The sequence below is a fragment of the Zootoca vivipara genome, chromosome 8 (assembly GCF_963506605.1).
Source record: "Zootoca vivipara chromosome 8, rZooViv1.1, whole genome shotgun sequence".
NCBI lineage: Eukaryota > Metazoa > Chordata > Lepidosauria > Squamata > Lacertidae > Zootoca > Zootoca vivipara.
Window position 1 is genome coordinate 21,813,081 of NC_083283.1, and position 20,479 is coordinate 21,833,559.

The following is a 20,479-nucleotide window of genomic DNA, read 5'->3' on the forward strand; positions in this document are numbered from 1 at the left end:
CCATAGCAAGAAATCAATGTGCATGTTAGGCTTTAACAAATTTAGTGTGCAATAAACTTACATTGTGAGGTGGCCTTTTTTGTTAGTGCTTGGTGCATCAGTACCAGCAATGCAAGAGTGAATGGGATTGACAATGATTTGAAATGAGCTGGTGGATGTCTAAGTTGCAGAGTATTGCCATCCTGCCATATCCAACTGTGATATTATAACCATGAATGAAATAATATGGTGAGCAATTGAAATGATGGGTGGTCCTAAGTTTTAATCAGAGCAGACCCACTAAAATGAGTGGACATGAAGAAGTTAGCTCCATTAATTTCAGTGGGCTCCTGAGTAAAACTTAGCTTAATACCTCCCAATATTTAATATTGTATTTTAAAATTGCTGTAGCCTACCCCAGGACCTTATGGTGAGGGACAGGTAAGAAATCAAATACCGGTAAATAATAATAAATAGGTCACCAAACTGATTGAGACGATTAAGAAATATTTTCTATAAATTGAATTGCAATAGAAAGCAAGAAATCCTCAATTGCAAAAAGATTTTCAGGGGGGAAAGAAAAGTAACCGGGGACGGACGGACGGACGACTACATTGTAAAGTGCAAGATGACAACCACTTGAGGGCAGAGGCGCCAGCTTCTCCAGAGGACTGGGGGGGGGGGCTTATGCGTCATGACGCAACATCTACTGAATATTGATGGGGCCTGTATCCCTAAAAATATGGGGGGGGGGTGAGTGAAGCTGCCTCAGCCCCTAGGAGCCGGCAGCTATGCTTGAGTGCAAACATGGTATTACCCTCTGTGCAGATTTTGTGCAAAACCAATCAATATGCGTTTCATCTGAAAGCAAGCTCTTTCAGAGCTGACCCACTGAAATTAATGAATGTAAGTTACTCAGGTCTATTAACTGTTCTGAGTAGGACTAGCGTTGAATACCACCCTGTGTACCTGCAGCCATGAAATCTGAAAACTCTTTGCTACACAGTACTCAGGTGATCTGTCCTGATGCTAAAGCCGCACCCTCCCTCCAGATGAAAGCGCTGCTGCTGCTGCTGCTGTTCCCCAGCCTCCTGCCCGGAGAGCACAAAAGAATGATAAGGAGAAGTAAGAGACAGCATAGAGCAGCTGTAGCACATCCATGCCAGAGTAAATCTAAAGGGACAAAGGCTTCTCTTTTGATGTTGGAATCCATAAAAAAAAAAAGATGGATGTGTGCAGCTGCTCCTGTTTGAACTATCCTCTCCCCCCCCTCTTTTTTTAAGGACAAAGACTTGGGAGCTGAGGGGGGGGGGGGGACGGTTTGCATTTAGGTTATGCACAGCGTGTGCCAACATGAGCACATAGCAATGTGCAATTTCATAATAGCAATAAAGTTCCTGCCCAGAGGAATGGTAAACACGCACACTTTTACCGACTGGAGAATCTTTCTTCGTTATATGATGTTTCTGTCTTACTTCCTAGAATTTCATTGGAGCTATAAGTGGGGGGGGGATTCTTTGCATGATGTGAATTACTGCTAGAGTTTTGTTTGTTTTTTAAGTCTTAATTTTAAGAACACATTTTAGCTTTTTAAAAATGTAGTTCACCCACAGTGTGGCATTTATTGCTCTTCTGGCGCTTGGTTCATATTGTGCCGCTATCTAAATGTCTAGGGTAGGAAATGTTGGGAAAACACAGACAATATTTTATTACTACTTGGCAAGCTCATCCATTGTATTGTCCTACCAAGCACCAGGAAAGGAAATCTTATACCAGTTCAGAAATCTGGGAAACAGGGACCCTGTTCAGGAGTAATGCTCATGCAGAGCTAGGGGCCGAGGCAGTTTTGGGCCCCTGAATATATTTTTTGAGGCGGCCGGGCCCTGAGCTTCCCTTTCAATTTCTCCCATCACAGCAAGTGAGCGGCTGAGAGCAACTTCCAGGCAGCAGCCCCAAGCAAGGGAAGGTGTGCAGTCTCCCATCTATTTATTTATTTAGCGGCAACCCTCTTTAAAGCGGCCATGCACAAGTATAGCATGTGCAACTGGGGGAGGGGAGGGGAGGGGGGATGCCTGTATTGGAATAAGATGGGGAATGATGACGGTAACATTCCATTCAACATATGGCAGGAAGCTACAGATAATGGATTTTTTGGTTGGGGTTATGTGAAGCGAGGCAAGTTGCTGTTGTGCTGGCACAATTAATACTCAAAGCATTGCAATTACGAGGACGATAATGCCATCACTATAGGCTGATAGGAACAAAACACTTATAATAGTTGGGTACAATTCATAAATCCTCCTAAACTTTGCTCAGAGCAGAGCCGCTGAAATTAATGGACCTACATTAAGTCATGTTTGTTGATTCCTATGGGACCACTGCGAGTAGGGTTATCGTTGGAGCTAGCCTGATATCTCCCGTGTTGCCGGCCACCATGGAGTTGGAGTCCCAAATGTTGTTTTTTTCTTCTGGTGTTGTTTTCAATCTGCTTGTTTTTCATCCATAGTGCCACTAGGAATGCATGCATGGGCATTACTGGTGTAATAAAAGCAGTTTAAGTCCAGTCATGAACGACTCTGGGGTTGCGGCGCTCATCTTGCTTTACAGGCCAGGCCGAGGGAGCCAGTGTTTGTCCGCTCCGCAGACAGTTTACCTGGGTCATGTGGCCAGCATGACTAAGCCGCTTCTGGCAAACCAGAGCAGCGCACGGAAATGCCATTTACCTTCCCACTGGAGCGGTACCTATTTATCTACTTGCACTTTTTAGGGTGCTTTCGAACTGCTAGGTGGGCAGGAGCAGGGACCGAGCAACGGGAGCTCACCCTGTTGCGGGGATTCGAACCGCCGACCTCCGGATCTGCAAGCCCGAGAGGCTCAGTGGTTTAGAGCACAGCACCACCCGTGTCCCATGTTAGAAGTAGAACATTTTAATTAAAGGCTTTCAATACATTATGAGGCTTTGCCTTTGTTAAAAGCACTTTTTCCATAAGCAAGCTAAATTCTCCTCTGAAAACACCAGGCTGGAAAATTAAGCAGACCCCTTAAACTCCAGCGGAAATTCTGGAGTGGATCTGAAGTGCTTGTAATGGGGCTTCCGGGTTCAGCGCCAGCGCCGATCGGCGGGGTTTCGTCTCGTCTCCGAGACGGCCCGTCCCTGCTAGGAGTGGGGAGGGCAGCGAGAGCGACGCTGCGCCCCTTAGAACCTCGGGAAGGGCGTCCCGGGGGCAATTTGCTCGGCACAGCCCCAATCCGGACTCCCCAACTCTTCGGTTAGCTCTAATAAGAGCTCCGGAGCGAGGAGGGTAGAAGTCGCGGGGGCCATTTTGAGCGGCAACGTTATTCTAGCAGGGAGAAGCTTCAAGCCGAAGGCGGAGAGCGCTGGATTCTTCCGAAAATAAAACGATTGGAAAAGACTGTAAGTAACTTCACGATTTGGATTATAAAACAATTTGGATCTGGGAGAGAGGGGAGAAAAGAGGAAGCCACCCCCCCCACGGCAACAAAAGAGACAGTAAATAGAAACCCGAAGCCATAAACAGAAGATTTGCAATTCAAAAGGATCCCTCAAAGGCATCAAAGAGAATCTCCCCTTTGATGCAGGGTGAGAAGGGGAGAGAGACTGTGGTTTATGACTGCCCTGCAGCAAGAGGTAAAGACTGAGAAAAATCTTTCTTTTCCTCGGGAGCCGGCAGCCCAGACAACCCAGTGAGTTGATCAGGATTTATGAGTCAACTTTTATTTCACTTTGTATTTCTGGATTTTGTGGAATTTCTTTTTTGGTTTAAATGTTTGTGAAATGTGAGTTCGAACTTTATTGTTAATAAGACTTGAAGAATGCAGCCAGCTTGTTAAAATGGAGTCGAGAAAATAAACTGTGATCATATTCCACCCCACGTGACAAGTTTTGACCTTGGCAGGATTGAATTATGTCAACAAAAAAGTGTTCCCCTGAGTTCCAGCGGTCTGTTTTGACCTTAATGTGGGAAACAAGAATAGAGCTATGTCAAGAGGAGACACGACGGCAAGAGTTACAGCAAAAATTTCAGATGGTGATGGCAGAATATGATTTTTTAGGAGATGAAGCTTTTGACACTGAAAAAGATGAATGTGAGAATGACAATGATGATGACTGTGATTTGGAAGGAAAGGATGAAGATGAGGACTGTGATGATTCAACACAAAATGAAGCACACCACGAAAAAAATGATGACTTTACTCTACAAAAAGTTGGATGGAGTGCCCTGCTTTTGAGGGGGGCACGATTGGTATTATTGGAACTCCAGAACGCCCACAGGGAAGAAGGAAAAAATATGCAGAGAAGAGAAGAAATTCAGGGGTCCTGTATGGTGGCCTGGATGGCAAAAGACTGTAAACAGGGGGTGGGGTGAAGGGAAAGTGATGTTGTGATTATATGGATGGATTAACAGGTTTATAACTGGTCTGCTGATTATGGAATTTGCTGGATTGGGGGGGTGGAGCCGGTAATCGGGGATGTAAGGTTAAATTGAGAATAGTTATAGTTTTAAAAGTGAATGGATTTTGGAAAATGTGAAAATATGGAGGCTTATAGAGGGAGAAAAAATTAGGCACGGGAAGATAAAATGGGAGTTTGATTTTTCAGTGATTTGAATATTAGATGAAAATGTTAACAATTGATTTATAAGTTGTATAAGATACAAAGGTGTATTTTTATAAAGTAAGAAACTGTTGCAGATGATAAAAAAGGGATGAAAACCGGGGAAGGGGGGGGAGGGGAAGCCCACAAAATATGGTTTTACAATCATGAATGTAAGAAAAAAATTTCTGTTTTGTATTGTTTTTTTCTCTTTTTTTGCCCTTTCTTTTTTTTTCTTTTTTCCTATTTCTATTTTTCTCTTTTTTTGGTATGACAATAGATGGTTGGATGGATGGCCTCCTGCGTACTGCCCTGGTTTGCTGGAGCTCCCTGGTGGCAGGGGGGGGGCTTTGGGGTCAGGGGAGGGGGAGGAGGACAGAAATCCAAGCATAAAATGGACCATCTCTGACTGTTCACATACATGGGATACTTCTGTGGCAGGGGAGGACCCATGTGGGTGGGTAGGAAGGAGGTGGAAAAGGTGTTTATGTATGTACCGTTTTTTTTGTTTTTTTGTATTCTGTAAAATTAATAAAAAGTATGTTTAAAAAAAATGAAGTGCTTGTAATGGACTGAAACATTAAGTCTTGGGAAGCCTTGCCAGACATCGTTTCCAGTTTGTTAGCTGTGTTTTGGTGTTTTGGTTCAGCGCCCCCCCCCCCCCGGGAAAACAGAAGTGAGCATCTGCTAAAGGTAATAATACCCTGAGCTTATGAACAGCGACAAGATAGAGAAAGAGAGAGAAACTGGAGAGCTTGAAATATACCCCGATAGCCTGTTGTGAATTATTGACACACATTCTTTTGGATTGGGTTCGCAGTGTTAATTGTCAAATGCAGCTTCCTACCTCGGAGAGCGAGAGTTTGTGGTGTGCAGGACATGATGAGATGCAGAGCATTGACTGTGCGCTGTTGGAGTGAGTCTGCATTAACGATCAAGTCCCAGAGACATCAGAATTAGAAGCTATTGGGAGAGAAAGGAAGAAGCTGTTTGAGAGGAAAATATATTGATGTCGCTAGGTGCATCGTTTGAACAGGGAAGCCATGTTGAGCATCATTAAGCAGCTCAAGGCAATTAAGTACAAAGCAGTGAACGCTACAGTGAAAGCCCACATTATGTACAGCATTGCCTAGTCTAATTCTACAAGGGTACTGCAAGTATTTTGGAAGGGGAAGTAGAAGGGGAATATCCTACACACACCTACCCAACAAACTGTTGGGGTCCAAAGGAGATGTGCAATTGTCACCACAGAGCAAAATGCTTCAGAGGATCAATCCACTCTTAAGAGGTGATGCTAGGACAGTGATTTGCTGGATTCCTGTCTGTGCCCTTTTCCAGATGACTTTGCTCACACAGTGACTCAATATCTGGTCCTCTCCAGATTTTGTCGACTACAATGCCCATCAGCCACAGCCAGCATGGCTAGTGGGTTGGGATGATGGGAACTGCAATTCAACAATACCTGGGAAGGTGCCACATTGACTACCCCTGTGATAAATAAATATGGTTCTTGATTGTTGGCTGGGGAGCTCAGTCAGAAAACTATGCCTGTCTCCAAATGCCTGGTGCACTAGCTGTGATGATTCTGGAGCCAAAGTTTACGAAAACACTTTACTGCAGATGTGTTGTAAGTGGCTGTAGTGAGAGGCTTGTGTTCAGTGTGGCCATGAGCTCCTGGAAGGAGGGGTCAGATTGGCTGAGCAATTTGCCTTTTCAAGCAGGCAATCTGTGATCCTAGGCCAGGCACCCCCAAACTCCAGATGTTTTGGACTACAATTCCCATCTTCCCCGACCACAGTGGTTCCCAACAGGTGGTCCGGGGACCCCCAGGGGTCCGCGAGCTATGCCAGAGGGGTCCGCAAGATGCTATTAGAATAAAAAATATATTAAATATATTTCGTATGATGACAGATTTTTTGTTTTGGCCGCTTCCTGCATGAGCAGAGTCTAGCGCAAAACTAGAATTAGATAGAGGCAGTAGTTCTGCTGTATGCCGTTAGGTGGCGCTTTACAAACACTACTGTTTTGCAAAGAGGCAGCGCGTGCATTCTACTAACGCTCACCTCCCCAAGATGCTTTGCGCGCGTCGGCTTCATTTGTGCGCTACTGCGCAGGTACCCTGTCTTCTTCATTCCCCTCCCTCCTCCCTGGCGCGCGCTGCCTCTTTGCAAAACAGTAGTGTTTGTAAACAAAGCATTGTTTTTCGCAGAAGCTACAGTTCGCGTAGTTTAAAATGGGCCGTTGGTTAAAAAGTGGTTCGTTAAAACGACAAAGGCCTACAGATGAAGAGGAAGAACTGTAAAAAACGTATAAATATAAAATATAAAAAGACTCTTAATTTGGCTCTCACTTTTTAATTTTAGGATTAGGAATTAATGGGGGTCCTTGTCACAATAGCGGCTCGATGAGGGGTCCTCGAGAAAATTTTGTTGGGAACCCCTGGGCCATGAAATTATCTCAGTGACCATAGGCCAGTCACCACTTCTCAGGCTACCCTACCTCAAAGGTTTGGAGCAAAGGTGGGATATATATATATATTTTTTAAATACATTTTATTCCAATTTTCCAAATTCAACAAAGGTGGGATATTTATGGAATGAAAAATAGAAGATTTGCTGGGTGGGGGCAATTCAGTGTTTTTGCCTTCAGAGTCACATGTACACAACTTGCTGATAGCCCCCACTTAATTATAAATGTGCTTTTAATACACAATTTGTGGCATTCATTTGTCTAATTCATTTTTTTCTGATCACAGAAAAAAATATGTATTCCATAAGGTAGTTATGTCCTGGGAGATGGCAAACCTAATTACTGGGGAATAATCAGTATCCAAAGGATTTTTTAAAACAACAACAACAACAATGGCATCGAGGGGCTCTTTCTAAGTGTCCTGTTTTTGGAGCTCTTTGGACAATTAATTAAATTGCCCTTTAAGAGTTTGGCTTCTGAAACAATGTTTAATGGCTGAAGGCACTGCTCTTTGCTGGACCCATTTTGCAACGTGGGTGTAGCAATTCTCTTTCGATGGAAGTAGCTCTGATAATTTAATTGAAAAAAATTGGATATTAGAGCTGCATTTGTGTATTTAATGGTTAATTTAAGGAGAAAAGGCTTTCCAGTTTTATCAATGCTATACTTCTTATTGGCTGGGCTTTTTTAAAAAAGAGATTCTTAAAGAATCTTGCCTAAACCAATTTATAGCTACTAATTGGTTTTGAAACCTGACCCATGAGGGATATGGAGGGAATGAAAAATACATTTCATGTTTAATCCTTAATCTTCTGTCCTAATGACATCCCATAACTTTGATTTCTACCTTAAAAGAATTATGCATAAGGAAAAAGTAATCTCATGAGCTTCTGACTGTAATATTTATAGGAGCCTGATGAAGAACATAATCTTGGTATTGGTATTTGAAATAACATTCCACATTCTACAGTGGAAATGTAATTTTTACAACAGATTAGTATTGCTAGACCAATTGGTGCTTAGTATGATTTTGCAATAATATATATAGCTGTCAAAAGAGGGTAGGAAGAAGCTGCTTAAATTCTGAGTCAGACGACTGGTCCACCACCCAGCTCAGCATTATTTACAAACTTTGCAATGACTGGCAGTGGCTCTCCAAGATTTCCAGTGGGAATCTTCCCCACTTTTGCAGTTGCTGGGGATTCAACCAAGAACCTCTTGCATGCAAAGGCCATGTTCTACCACTAAATCATAGAATCAAGGAGTTGGAAGGGACCCAAGGGTCATCTAGTCCAACCCCCTGCAATGCAGGAATCATAGAATCATAGAGTTGGAAGAGACCACAAGGGCCATCCAGTCCAACCCCCTGACAAGCAGGAAACACCACCAAAGCATTCTTGACATATGCCTGTCAAGCCTCTGCTTAAAGACCTCCAAAGAAGGAGACTCCACCACACTCCTTGGTAGCAAATTCCACTGCCAAACAGCTCTTGCTGTCAGGAAGTTCTTCCTAATGTTTAGGTGGAATCTTCTTTCTTGAAGTTTGAATCCATTGCTCCGTGTCCGCTTCTCTGGAGCAGCAGAAAACAATCTTTCTCCCTCCTCCATATGACATCCTTTCATATATTTGAACATGGCTATCATATCACCCCTTAACCTTCTCTTCTCCAGGCTAAACATACCCAGCTCCCTAAGCCATTCCTCATAAGGCATCGTTTCCAGGCCTTTGACCATTTTGGTTGCCCTCTTCTGGACACGTTCCAGCTTGTCAGTATCCTTCTTGAACTGTGCCAGTATCCTTCATGACATTCAGCCACTTTTGAAATGGAGGACAACAGAAGACGCAGATTTGCATAAAACGTGTGTGTGCTGATTTATATGTACAAATGCAAACTTAGAAATCAGTGTAGTAGCTTAAATAGAAATACAATGTTCCATTGTAGTAAGGAAATGTTCCATTGTAGTAAGGAAATCTCACCGGGTGACAATTCAGTCTGCTGTCCAGAGTTTAGCTGTTGATAGACAACTTCAAAGCCTTGTTAGTTGGGCTGATCCTGCCTTGCCCAGGCCCTCACCTCAAGAAATTTCATCTTCTTGTATGAAGAAAGCAGAAAGACTTGGGGGGGGCACAGTTATTTTGGCCAGAGAGACTCAGAGACAGAATTTTGCACATTTGATTCAAATGACTAGTGGGGAAATCTTAGTGGCAGTCCTGAGTATTCAGTTTTTAAAGCTGGTACTGTATTTTATTGAAGCCTCCTATATCATTGTATTGTACAGGAACTTGCAGTGTTCCATATTTTGCAATCAATCTTTAATTGAAGTGTGGTCCTCTTGCAATACATAGCGCTTTCCTTGTAAGCACCAGGACATCCCCAGCTGTTTCCTACTGCAACCTCTCATGCCCCCACCAAAGTCTCCTGAAGTGGCTTTTGAGGGGGGAAAGTCAGCAATGGGGGACGCGGGTGGCGCTGTGGGTTAAACCACAGAGCCTAGGGCTTGCCGATCAGAAGGTACCGCTCAAAGCGGGAAGGTAAACAGCGTTCCTGTGGGCTGCTCTGGTTCGCCAGAAGCGGCTTTGTCATGCTGGCCACATGACCTGGAAGCTGTACGCCGGCTCCCTTGGCCAATAACGCGAGATGAGCACCGCAACCGCAGAGTCGGTCACGACTGGACCTAATGGTCAGGGGTCCCTTTACCTTTACCTTTACCTAGTCAACAATGAAGGTCTGCTTGTCTTCATTTGCAGGCACAGGCCTCTTTGAGATCCTGGCTTGAGATGCTACACCATGAGGCACCCTGAGCTGGTTCAATGAAACTGTTAATTCCCAGCAGCAAATCAACCCTGTTTGAAGGCCCACAATGTTCATCATCGGCCTCCGGTTTTGTAAGCAATTCATTAACTTGCTTTTCTCTCCACCTCCCTTCCTTAGATAAGATCCCGACGCCAACATGGGGAAACAGAACAGCAAGTTACGCCCCGAAGTCATGCAGGATTTGCTAGAAAGCACAGATTTTACAGAACATGAAATCCAGGAATGGTACAAAGGCTTTCTGAGAGACTGTCCAAGTGGACATTTGTCCATGGAGGAGTTTAAGAAAATCTATGGGAATTTCTTCCCTTACGGGGACGCTTCTAAATTTGCCGAACACGTCTTCCGCACGTTTGATGCGAACGGTGACGGAACAATAGACTTCAGAGAATTTATCATTGCCTTGAGCGTAACATCCCGAGGGAAACTGGAGCAGAAGCTGAAGTGGGCATTCAGCATGTATGACCTGGATGGAAACGGCTACATCAGCAAGGCGGAGATGTTGGAAATAGTTCAGGTAGGTATTGCTTCCAAGATGTTTGTTCTTTCCTTGAAAAAGAAAAAGAAAGAATGTTTAATGAACAATGATTGAGCAATAAATCCTTCAGTATTCTTGGTCTTCCATAGGTTTAATTCAGTATTAAGATATAATACATTAAAATCTGACTCATCTTTAACAACTGCAGGGCTGGAGAACCCATGGCCCATCAGAGAGTGTTGAGCTCCCAACTCCCTTCAATCTTAGCCAGTATGACCATTGCTTAGGGATGATGGGAACTGGAGTCCAACCGTCTGGATGACCACAGGTTTCCTCATACCGGGAAAGTAAAACACCCAAGACCTGCCTAGATCTTTGAATAAGCACCTCCCTGGAGTTGTACCAGTCACTGCAAATGTTGTTGTTTAGTCGTTTAGTCGTGTCCGACTCTTCGTGACCCCATGGACCATAGCACGCCAGGCACTCCTGTCTTCCACTGCCTCCCGTAGTTTGGTCAAACTCATGTTCGTAGCTTCGAGAACACTGTCCAACCATCTTGTCCTCTGTCGTCCCCTTCTCCTAGTGCCCTCAATCTTTCCCAACATCAGGGTCTTTTCCAAGGATTCTTCTCTTCTCATGAGGTGGCCAAAGTATTGGAGCCTCAGCTTCACGATCTGTCCTGTCTTACCTAACAGCTTCCTTCCTCTGGTTCAACACATCAAGCTAATAAATTGTAAGGCTCTTTGTCAGCTAGAATTCCTATCTCTGTGACCGCAGGACAGATCTCTTGTCTGTTTCATGAATAGGGATGGACAAATCTGTCCATTTTGGTTTCTGTCCACTTCTCATTTTCTCAATCTTAAATTCAACTCTCCCTATTTCCACATTAGTTTCCTAATTTTTATTTTGAAAGACTGTGTGAAAAAAATTATACAGTGGTACCTCTGGTTAAGAACTTAATTCGTTCCGGAGGTCTGTTCTTAACCTGAAACTGTTCTTAACCTGAAGCACCACTTTAGCTAATGGGGGCTCCTGCTGCCGCCGCACCGCCAGAGCACGATTTCTGTTCTCATCCTGAAGCAAAGTTCTTAACCCGAGGTACTATTTCTGGGTTAGCGGAGTTTGTAACCTGAAGCATCTGTAACCTGAAGCGTCTGTAACCTGAGGTACCACTGTATATATAGTGTGTGTGTGTGTGTTTCTCCTTCGCGCTCAATCATTGCAAGCAATTTCCTCTAATATAGTTTTCACTAATAAAGGAATATTTGTGTGCACTTTAAGTAATCCCCCCTCTCCCCAATCCTTAGTTGTTGATGGAATATTAATTGCACATATGTAGAAATGATTTTCTTGTGTTTAGAATGTGTATTTTATTTTATTTTATCTTTATCTTTTTTATCATGACCCTTTATTTTTGACTGCTTTGATGGTCTCAGGCTGTGGAGCAGCTTATCACTTTGAAAAATAAATAAAACAAAATACACTTTATCTGATTCAGAGAAAGCCGTGTTACCCTTAGTTAGAAAAATACATTGTCGTTCTTGTTTCCAAATGGGAGTTTAATCAGAAAAAAAAACTATAGTAGAAAGCAGCCATAAAACTCTTGGTACCCTTTCAAAGTGAGCCAATGGATGGCTGTTTATACTGGTGTGTTCCTGGGGTTGCCTGGAACTCTGAGCTATATGTAGAAGGGGAGGAGGAATCTACCTTGCTCAGATTCCAAAGTGGATTCACCCGATCTTATCCAGGTGCACAATGACCCTGGTTGCATCAGTGGTCCATTTCGGAATCCACAGGATGCTGAACTAGATGGGTGTTAGTTGGATCCAGCGGGGATTTTTCTAACATTCTTATGTAGCTGATTCTATCCATTATCCTGAACCCCATTTGGAGTGAAGACTGCTGTGCAGCTCATCCGCCGTAGATAGCAAGCCTCTCCAGCTTGTTCTCATGCGCACAACGGAGTTTCTCTTGAGTTTCATTACTTTTGACAGCCTGTGCCATGCTGGGTTTAAATTTTCCCAAGGTAATGGCAGGAGCTAGAGGAGCACTGGAGCAGAGCATCTGCTCCTGCCCAGCAGGTAGCACTCGCCAATCTTTCACCTGCTCCACATTGCTGTAAACTCTGTGGAGCAAGTTTGCCTATTCGGGTAAGTTTGTATAGCAGTCGTAGGTTGCAGGGTCACGATTTATGAAACTTACGTGTGTGTGTGTGTGTGCGCGCGCGCCAATTTAGCAAACAGTGCTATAATTTAAATAGAAATGCAATACCTCTTGCCATAGTGGGGAAGACTGGACAGAAGAGCCCTTCAAATAAAGGATGCCATCAGATAGAAAAGTGGGGCGCTTGGCCACCCTGATAAGTTGCAATGGGAAGAAATAGAAACCAACATGCTCTGGATAAAACATAGTGACTGCCTTGGAATCCTTTTCCCCCCTGTATCTCTGTTGCATTTTGCTTTTGAAACTGTTTTTGTGGGTATTCGGGCTGTAATAAAGAATGTATGTGTGCAATGGGAAGAAACTTAAAACAGCTCAGGACTGCAAGACCGCAGGGACTGCCTCTCCCCATATAAACACACCGGGACTCTGTGTTCATCATCTGAGGCCCTTTTTGTGTGCCTCCTTTAAGGAGGTGGGGTTGTTTTTGTTTGTCTGTTCCTATTTTAACTATTTATTTCTGCTTTTATCTCGTGTTTTTATCTTGTGAACTACCCTGAGATCTTTTGATGAAGGGCAATGTATAAATCCAATAGATCAACTGACAGATAGATAGATAGATAGATGATAGATAGATAGATAGATAGAGGCACAGTAAAGGTAAAGGGACCCCTGACCATTAGGTCCAGTTGTGGACGACTGGGGTTTCGGCACTCATCTCGCTTTACTGGCCGAGGGAGCTGGCGTACAGCTTCCGGGTCATGTGGCCAGCATGACTAAGCCACTTCTGGCGAACCAGAGAAACACGGAAACGCCGTTTACCTTCCCGCCTATTTATCTACTTGCACGTTGATGTGCTTTCAAACTGCTAGGTTGGCAGGAGCAGGGACCGAACAACGGGAGCTCACCCCATCGCGGGGATTCGAATTGCCAACCTTCTGATCGGCAAGCCCTAGGCTCTGTGGTTTAACCCACAGCGCCACCCACATCCCTTTGGAGAGGCACGGTAGACCACATTTTACAGGAGATTTAAAGGATAGGGTAGCGAACTTAAGGGGCAAAGACCACATTTTACAGTAGATTTAAAGGATAGGATAGCGGACTTAAGGGGCAATCCTATGCATAAGAAGCTGGCATAAAACAAGCCAGTGTAAGTTAAGCCAGTATAAAGTTACACCAGTCCCAAACACTGCTTAGTGGTATCTCTGCTGCTGCTGCTGCTGCTGCTGCTATGCCTAAGTGTGGCAGAGGGGAAACAAGCCTTTAAAATAGTGTTCTATGCCCCTTTGGGGGGAACTTACATTGGCCTTGGCTCAGCCAGCTGAGCTGGGATGAACAAGGCACACAGAGGTATTTTTGACTGAGACAGGGTTTGAGACTTAACACCAGCTGAGCTAGGATGCAGCCCGTTGTACCAGAGATCGGTTGCATCCAAAGTTGCTCATGCTGGTGGCTCTTCCTTGTTCCAAAATGGATAAGAACAGAACTCCTCATGGTTTGGGGAGCTCTGTGTAGTCATCAGAGCCTCTGGAACCTGTAAGGCAGGCATAGGCAACCTTGGCTCTCCAGATGTTTTGGAACTACAACTCCCATGATCCCTGACCACTGGCCCTGTTAGGTAGGGATCATGGGAGTTGTAGTTCCAAAACATCTGGAGAGCCAAGGTTGCTTATGCCTGCTGTAAGGGATAGCAGTTGTTCAAGCTGGTACAATTTTAACATACTTAGGAGTCTTCATCAAAATGGTATTTTTTTAGAAAAAAAAGTTGATTAAAAACACACACACACACAAATCAGATAAGGTTTTATTTGTTTTATGGTTGCTTTTAATTAACATATTTTGTAAGCTGCCATGAAAATATTAATTTAATGGCAGGATAGAACAAAGCCTTAAATATATAAATGGTGTTCCCTCCAACAAATAATAATAAATTTAATTGCAGTATATGCCCGTTGTTTCTGCACCTGGCTTCTGGTAATTAATGCCAATATTTCATTTGCTCATCCCACACTATTTTTTTATAACTTTGGGGTGACTGAAGGAAAACTGTTGTTACAATGCCAGCTGCTGATGGGGGCAAGAGAGAAATACTTGATTATATTAACCAAGCATTAATATTCCATTAAACCGATAAATGTCTTTCTGTGCACATATTGGTCCTCTCTGTTTAAAGTATAACAGGGCTGGAAGGTGTACTGGGTCGGTAAGCAGAAGTAAAAGAGCTAGAAATTTGGGGTAGTTGTGAGCTTGGTGGGAATTAAGGCTTGCAATCCTATGCACATTTATTTGGGAGTAAGCCCCACTATACTCAATATGACCTGCTTCTGAGTAAACATGCATTGGATTGAACTGCACTTTCCCCCAGCGCTGCACCAACAGTCCCTAATTAACATTGTCTCCTGTCATGTCACTTAACTTGCTGTTCTACATCTTCCAGAAGTGGCATTCAGTCGTTTGATGAAGACAATATTTTATTGAGGCAAAGCTATTTTGGATTAAATTTTGCATAAATGAGAACTTCAGGCTAATTTGGAGAATCTTGCTTGAACAAAACATCAGCGTTTCCATTTGGACGGTTCCAAGTAGCAGCTTTCTGGACTTACTGAAATTCTCAAGAGGACTTCAAAGGCAGCCCCTACCCCACAATACAATGCAGTACTCTAATCGGAATGTAATTGGAGCATAGAAAACAGTGGCTAGGCTGTTGTGCCAGTTTGAAAATATGTTATTGAAAAGGATAATAAAATTTATTTTAAATCAATAACTAGGGGCAGATATTTCCTGCGCTAAAAGGCTTTTAAAAATTCTGTTTCAAGTTAACTCACATATTTCACCAGAGTTCGAATTTTGCAGCCAGTTTAAATGAAACAAACGTGCATATTTATTTATAAATGCATGGCTTTCTGCACTGTATTCAAATGATTTGCAGTATAAAATGCAAAACAAACAAACCATCAAACCAAACAAATAATCGGAGGGTTTTTGTAAACAGCATCGTTGGAAAACTAAGAAAGAAAGGTTTTATTCATCATGTTGGGTACCAAGGAAACCTTGTTCACTTGGGGTATACAGTGGTACCTTGGTTTACGAACTTAATCTGTTCTGGAAGTCCGTTCTTAAACCAAAACAGAGGCGCGCTTTCCCTAATTTCCCTAATGAGGCCTCCTGCCGCTGGTGCCCTTCTACCGTTCAGATTCCGTTCTTAGACCGAGGTAAAGTTCTCAAACAGGGACACTATTTCCGGTTTTGCGGAGTTCGTAAACCGAATTGTTCTTAAACTGGACTGTTCTTAAACCGAGGCACTACTGTAATGAAAGAGGTAAGATGGTCACAATTAAACTTGATTTTATTCATGTCTTGCTTGACTCCTAAAATTTCACCAAGGCTGGTTCTGTTGGCCTGTAAGTAAGGATGAAGGAGACATTTGATTCCATTCACATTTAAAGGCAAACCTGCTTAATTCACGCTTCCCAAAACAATATGTGAACTGAAAAACAGCCACCCTTTGAAATTTGTGCTTCTCTGAATTTTGCAATGCAGTTCTTCAGTGATGTAAGCCAACAAATGCAAATGCATATACTAGGGTAACATATACATATTAAAAATGCACACATTACTGAAAATTAAATACAGAAAACACATCATATTAGGGGAAATTGCTTTGGATATGGCAACATTGCATACAAAATTGCCACATTAGGAAAAATTTGCATTAGAATGCTAATTCATTTTCATGACAACTTTTTTTTTAAAAAAAGCACAGCACAAACTGATGTGGAAATGTGGAGGACTGGATTTAAGATTGGAAAAATCAGGAACTAAGATAAAATTTGTCCCACCCTTAGCTGTGGGCCACCCAAGAGGAGGGGCATTGCTGGGCACTTAGGCGGTTCGAGATGCTGACCCTTGACACAAACAGGCATAAAATCTGCAAATGCTAATTGGTACTCATAGATGTCTTTGGGCAAATTAGATTGGCAAGAGGCCGAGGTCTCCCCCAGCACTGTAATATGTCTCGCTGCCCTGGGACCAAAGTAATGATGAATAAATGAATGGGAAAGGAACAGGCAATTAGGGCCCAGCATAAAGGAATGGGGGCACGGACCCCCCCCCCCACATCCTAGTGTAGTCTCTGGAATCACAACAGTGATCATCACCATCTTGTGTCCCACTTCTTAGGCAATCTACAAGATGGTTTCTTCGGTTATGAAGATGCCAGAAGACGAATCGACACCCGAGAAAAGAACAGAGAAAATCTTCCGCCAGATGGACACCAACCGGGACGGTAAAGATCCTTTGTATGTTCTCCCTTTAGCTTGCTGGCCTCTGCTTGTTCTGGTCTCTCAAACACCTGTCAAACAGCTGGAGTGACTGAATAAACAAAAGGAAGTCCGTGCTAATGGGACCCCTGATATGTATGTAGCAACTGGGCTCTCGAGGATCTGTGCAGTGTTTACACTATTATGAGAAAGCCGTAGAAGGTCAAACTATGCTTTTTCGGGTAGCTTTTGCAGGCTAGCAGTTTGGCCCATAATTTCTGGAAGCAGTAACAGCTGAATAGAAGCCTGCAGGAAGCACAGGTCACAAATCAGGGCTCTGATGGCACAACAGGAGGCTGTCTTGGAGTTATAGCGCTAGAAACCTCCTTCCTGGGTCCTTCAAAACCTGGATCTGCTCCCAGGACAGGTGCTAGGAAACCACTCTAAATGTTTTTTCCTTCTTCCTCCAATGCATTCCAAGCCCACTGTCACTCAGAGCTGAACCACATTTTACTTAACTCTGGGAAAGTGACTGGTGCCCACATATTTTTCTTACAATGCTGATGATGTTGAGATCTGAAGTCAGAAATATATTAAAAGTCTCTGCAATCAAGAAAAGTGTAGGTGTCCTTGGGGAGGGAGGGAGGGGGAGGGGGAGAGAGAGAGAGAGAGAAAGAGAAAGAAAGAAAGAAAGAAAGAAAGAAAGAAAGAAAGAAAGAAAGAAAGAAAGAAAGAAAGAAAGAAAGAAAGAAAGAAAGTCAGTCAGTCCTGGTGTAAGAGTTTTTATAATGCCTTGGCTGACTCAAAATATAATTTTTCTCCTGTATTGTAGATAATTCCTAATGCAGCAGATCAGTTTCAGAAAGGCTTTTGGAACTGGGCTATAGGTGATAGTGCTCATTGGTTTAGTGGTGGGATAAACTTTGCATTCAGCAACAGGTTCACACGCCACTATTAGGTTTGCTGAGTTGCAGCCTGTGAGAATTGCCCAATCAGAACTGTTTCAACAAAAAAGAAACAGTGCACTTTGTGAACAAGAAGCATTCGTATGCATGGGAGTCATCCCTGCTCCATTTACCTATGGCAGCGTCTTCGGTCTTTTCCGAAATGTGCAGGAGTGAATGTTGTGTGTGAAGCGGCTCTTACGATGCTTTGTCCACTATAGAATTCCAAAACAGCATCTCTATTTATTTATTTTCTAGGAAAACTTTCTCTGGAAGAGTTTATTCGAGGAGCCAAGAGTGACCCATCTATCGTCCGTCTCCTTCAGTGTGACCCCAGCAGTGCTGGGCAGTTCTAAAACAGTTGCTTGGATTATTTCGTGTCTCTGGGTTTTTTTTTTGTTTCTTTTCTCTCTCTCTCTCTCTCTTTTGCCAAAACAACATTCATGGTGGCGTTGCCTCTGTCCGGCCAACTATGCCTTCTTTTGTGGCACCTTTCGCTTTCATTGTGGCAGATCAGGTAGAAGTTGTGCTAGGAAAACACTCTCCCAAATGCATCCCGGGATACAAAGAGAGCTGCCCGCACAACTATGTCAGTTTTCAAAGGGTTGTCACAATCTGCGTGGCCTGGTCCTCAATAAGTTTGCCTGGGAGCAAATCCCACTGGGTTTGAACAGGACTTCCTTCCAAGCATGCTTAGGATTGAAGCCTTAAGTTTTGATTTGTCTGTCAATTCCAAGCTAAAACAAGAAAAGCCGAAGGGACGAGAGCCCTTTGCCAGAAGTGTGTAGGGTTCTGAGGCATACATGGAGTATTGCGCCAAAAATGTCTACCGTGTTCCCTTCAGTGCTGGGGAATGCTGAAGAACATTCTCTGGCATTGCAGCAAATGAAGAGGCCTCTTTCAGAGCTCCATGTGTGCACCAGTGATGCTAGTAGCAGGGTTTGGATCACAGTCAGACCAAGTCATTTAACATTCCTGGCGGCATTCAGCTAAGTTTTAATCAGAATGAACCCACTGAAATTAATAGAATTGTAGAGTTGGGCGAGACCCTGAGGGTCATCTAGTCCAACCTCCTGCAACGCAGGAATCACAACTAAAGATGCCCCTCAAACTTCTGCTTAAAAACCTCCAGTGAAGGAGAGTCCACCACCTTCCGAAGGGGTCCACGCCAACATCAAATAGCTCTTGCTGTCTGAAAGGTCTTCCTAATGTTTAGTCAGAATCTCCTTTCTTGTAATTAGAATTGGTTGGTTCGGGTCTTGCCCCCTGGAGCAGGAGAAAACAAGCTTCCATCTTCCATCTGATACCCTTCAGATATTTGAAGATTGCGATCGTATCGCCTCCTTTTCTCCAGGCTTAACGTACCCTCGACCATGCTTCACAAGGCTTGGTTTCCAGACCCTTGATCATCTTGGTCACCTAACATGACTAATGTTCATTCCTTTCAATGGGTCTACCCCGAGTAAAGCGTAGTTGAATGCCACCATCTGTCTCCATGTTATGCTAGAGGTGGGCTGCTGCAACAAACCTCTGTAAGATCCCTGCTTATCTCTAATAAAATTACCTGTGGTCACTGCTTAGAGGTAAGCATGAAGGTTTCTAGAGTTAAACGTAGCCCTTAGTATCTAGTACAGCAGCCAAATTAGTTCTGTGCACAAATCCGAAGTAATGTGTGCCTGGCGGGTGTGAAATTTGCTGTTCTAATCACTCAGCCTCAATAAACACAATCAGGGGGACCATTTGATACATTGGGTGTAGATGTACATGGACAATTCCTTTTAGCGGCCAAGGTGCAAGTTAGAGGAGAAGGTGGGGGGTGGGAGGCGATAGGCACCAGTACTAACATGACACCCCAAAAGGACAGCGCACCTTGCCTATCAGTGATGCCTTCACAGCGCTGGGAAGGAGAGAGAAGAAAGGAAGAGAGAAAGGGTCGGGGGAGAGAGAAGAAAAGGTTGTTCATCTGCCTTCTCTGGGTGATGCAACTGCATTTCTTTTTAAAAGGTGGACATGCATTTGGAGAGAGGGCAGAAGAAAACGCCACGCAGCAGTTGTGATGCTGGTTGTTGGTTACCATTTGGGATCAGGGAAGGCAACTTGTGTATGTGGGAAACTTGTATTGAGGAAATCCAACCCTAGGGGGGAAAGTGAATGTTTTGGTGGGCTGATGCTAAAGAAGAAGCACCTACAACTCAAAGGCCACTTGCAGGGAAGAGAGCAACAAGGAAATGGCAGGATTTGGTGGTTGGATGACAGAGAAATCTTTGAGAAGGTGTCCTTTTTCTCTTCCTTCTTTTAGACAGAAGAAAGTTGACGAGAGTCAGGTGGATCTATGGTATGCGCCAGCAAACATGTGTTTCCTAAACACATTCCTGCCAACGTTTGGGAAGGCAGGGTGCAGTTTTCAGGGGGAGAATAGCTTAACTCTCCTTGCACTTGCCAATTCTCCCCTACAAACGCCCCTCCAAGGTCGTAGAAATCATAGCATCAGAAGGCACCTTGGAGGTCATATTGTCCAACTCCCTGCTTCTGCATGCAGAATGCAACTCATCGTCTCTGCCACATGTTCACCCAGCCTCTGCATCAATACCTCTAGCAAAGAAGAGCTTGTTGCCTATGGAGGCAGACTGTTCCGCTGTTCCATTTCCCCCCTGCCTTCTTCTGGTCTTGGAACCAGATTGGCAGAAGAACAGGGGGAATCAATAGAGGGCAGCATTTGCAGAGGAGAATCAGCAGGGTTAAACTCCTCCCCCTGCGTTGTC

The 20,479-nt window shown here is 43.8% G+C and overlaps 1 protein-coding gene across 5 annotated transcripts in view; it reads left to right on the forward strand.

Moving 5' to 3' along the window:
* NCALD (neurocalcin delta) overlaps positions 1-18,115 on the forward strand; it is a 58,624-nt gene extending 40,509 nt beyond the window's left edge. For all 5 annotated transcript variants that reach the window (XM_035125610.2, XM_035125611.2, XM_035125613.2 and 2 more), the window contains exons 2-4: positions 9,997-10,393; positions 16,694-16,799; positions 17,976-18,115. In XM_035125610.2, coding sequence (XP_034981501.1) covers positions 10,016-10,393; positions 16,694-16,799; positions 17,976-18,073 — 582 coding nt within the window. In that variant the 5' untranslated portion in view covers positions 9,997-10,015 and the 3' untranslated portion in view covers positions 18,074-18,115. The remainder of the gene's footprint in view (positions 1-9,996; positions 10,394-16,693; positions 16,800-17,975) is intronic.
* Positions 18,116-20,479: the final 2,364 nt, after the last annotated feature.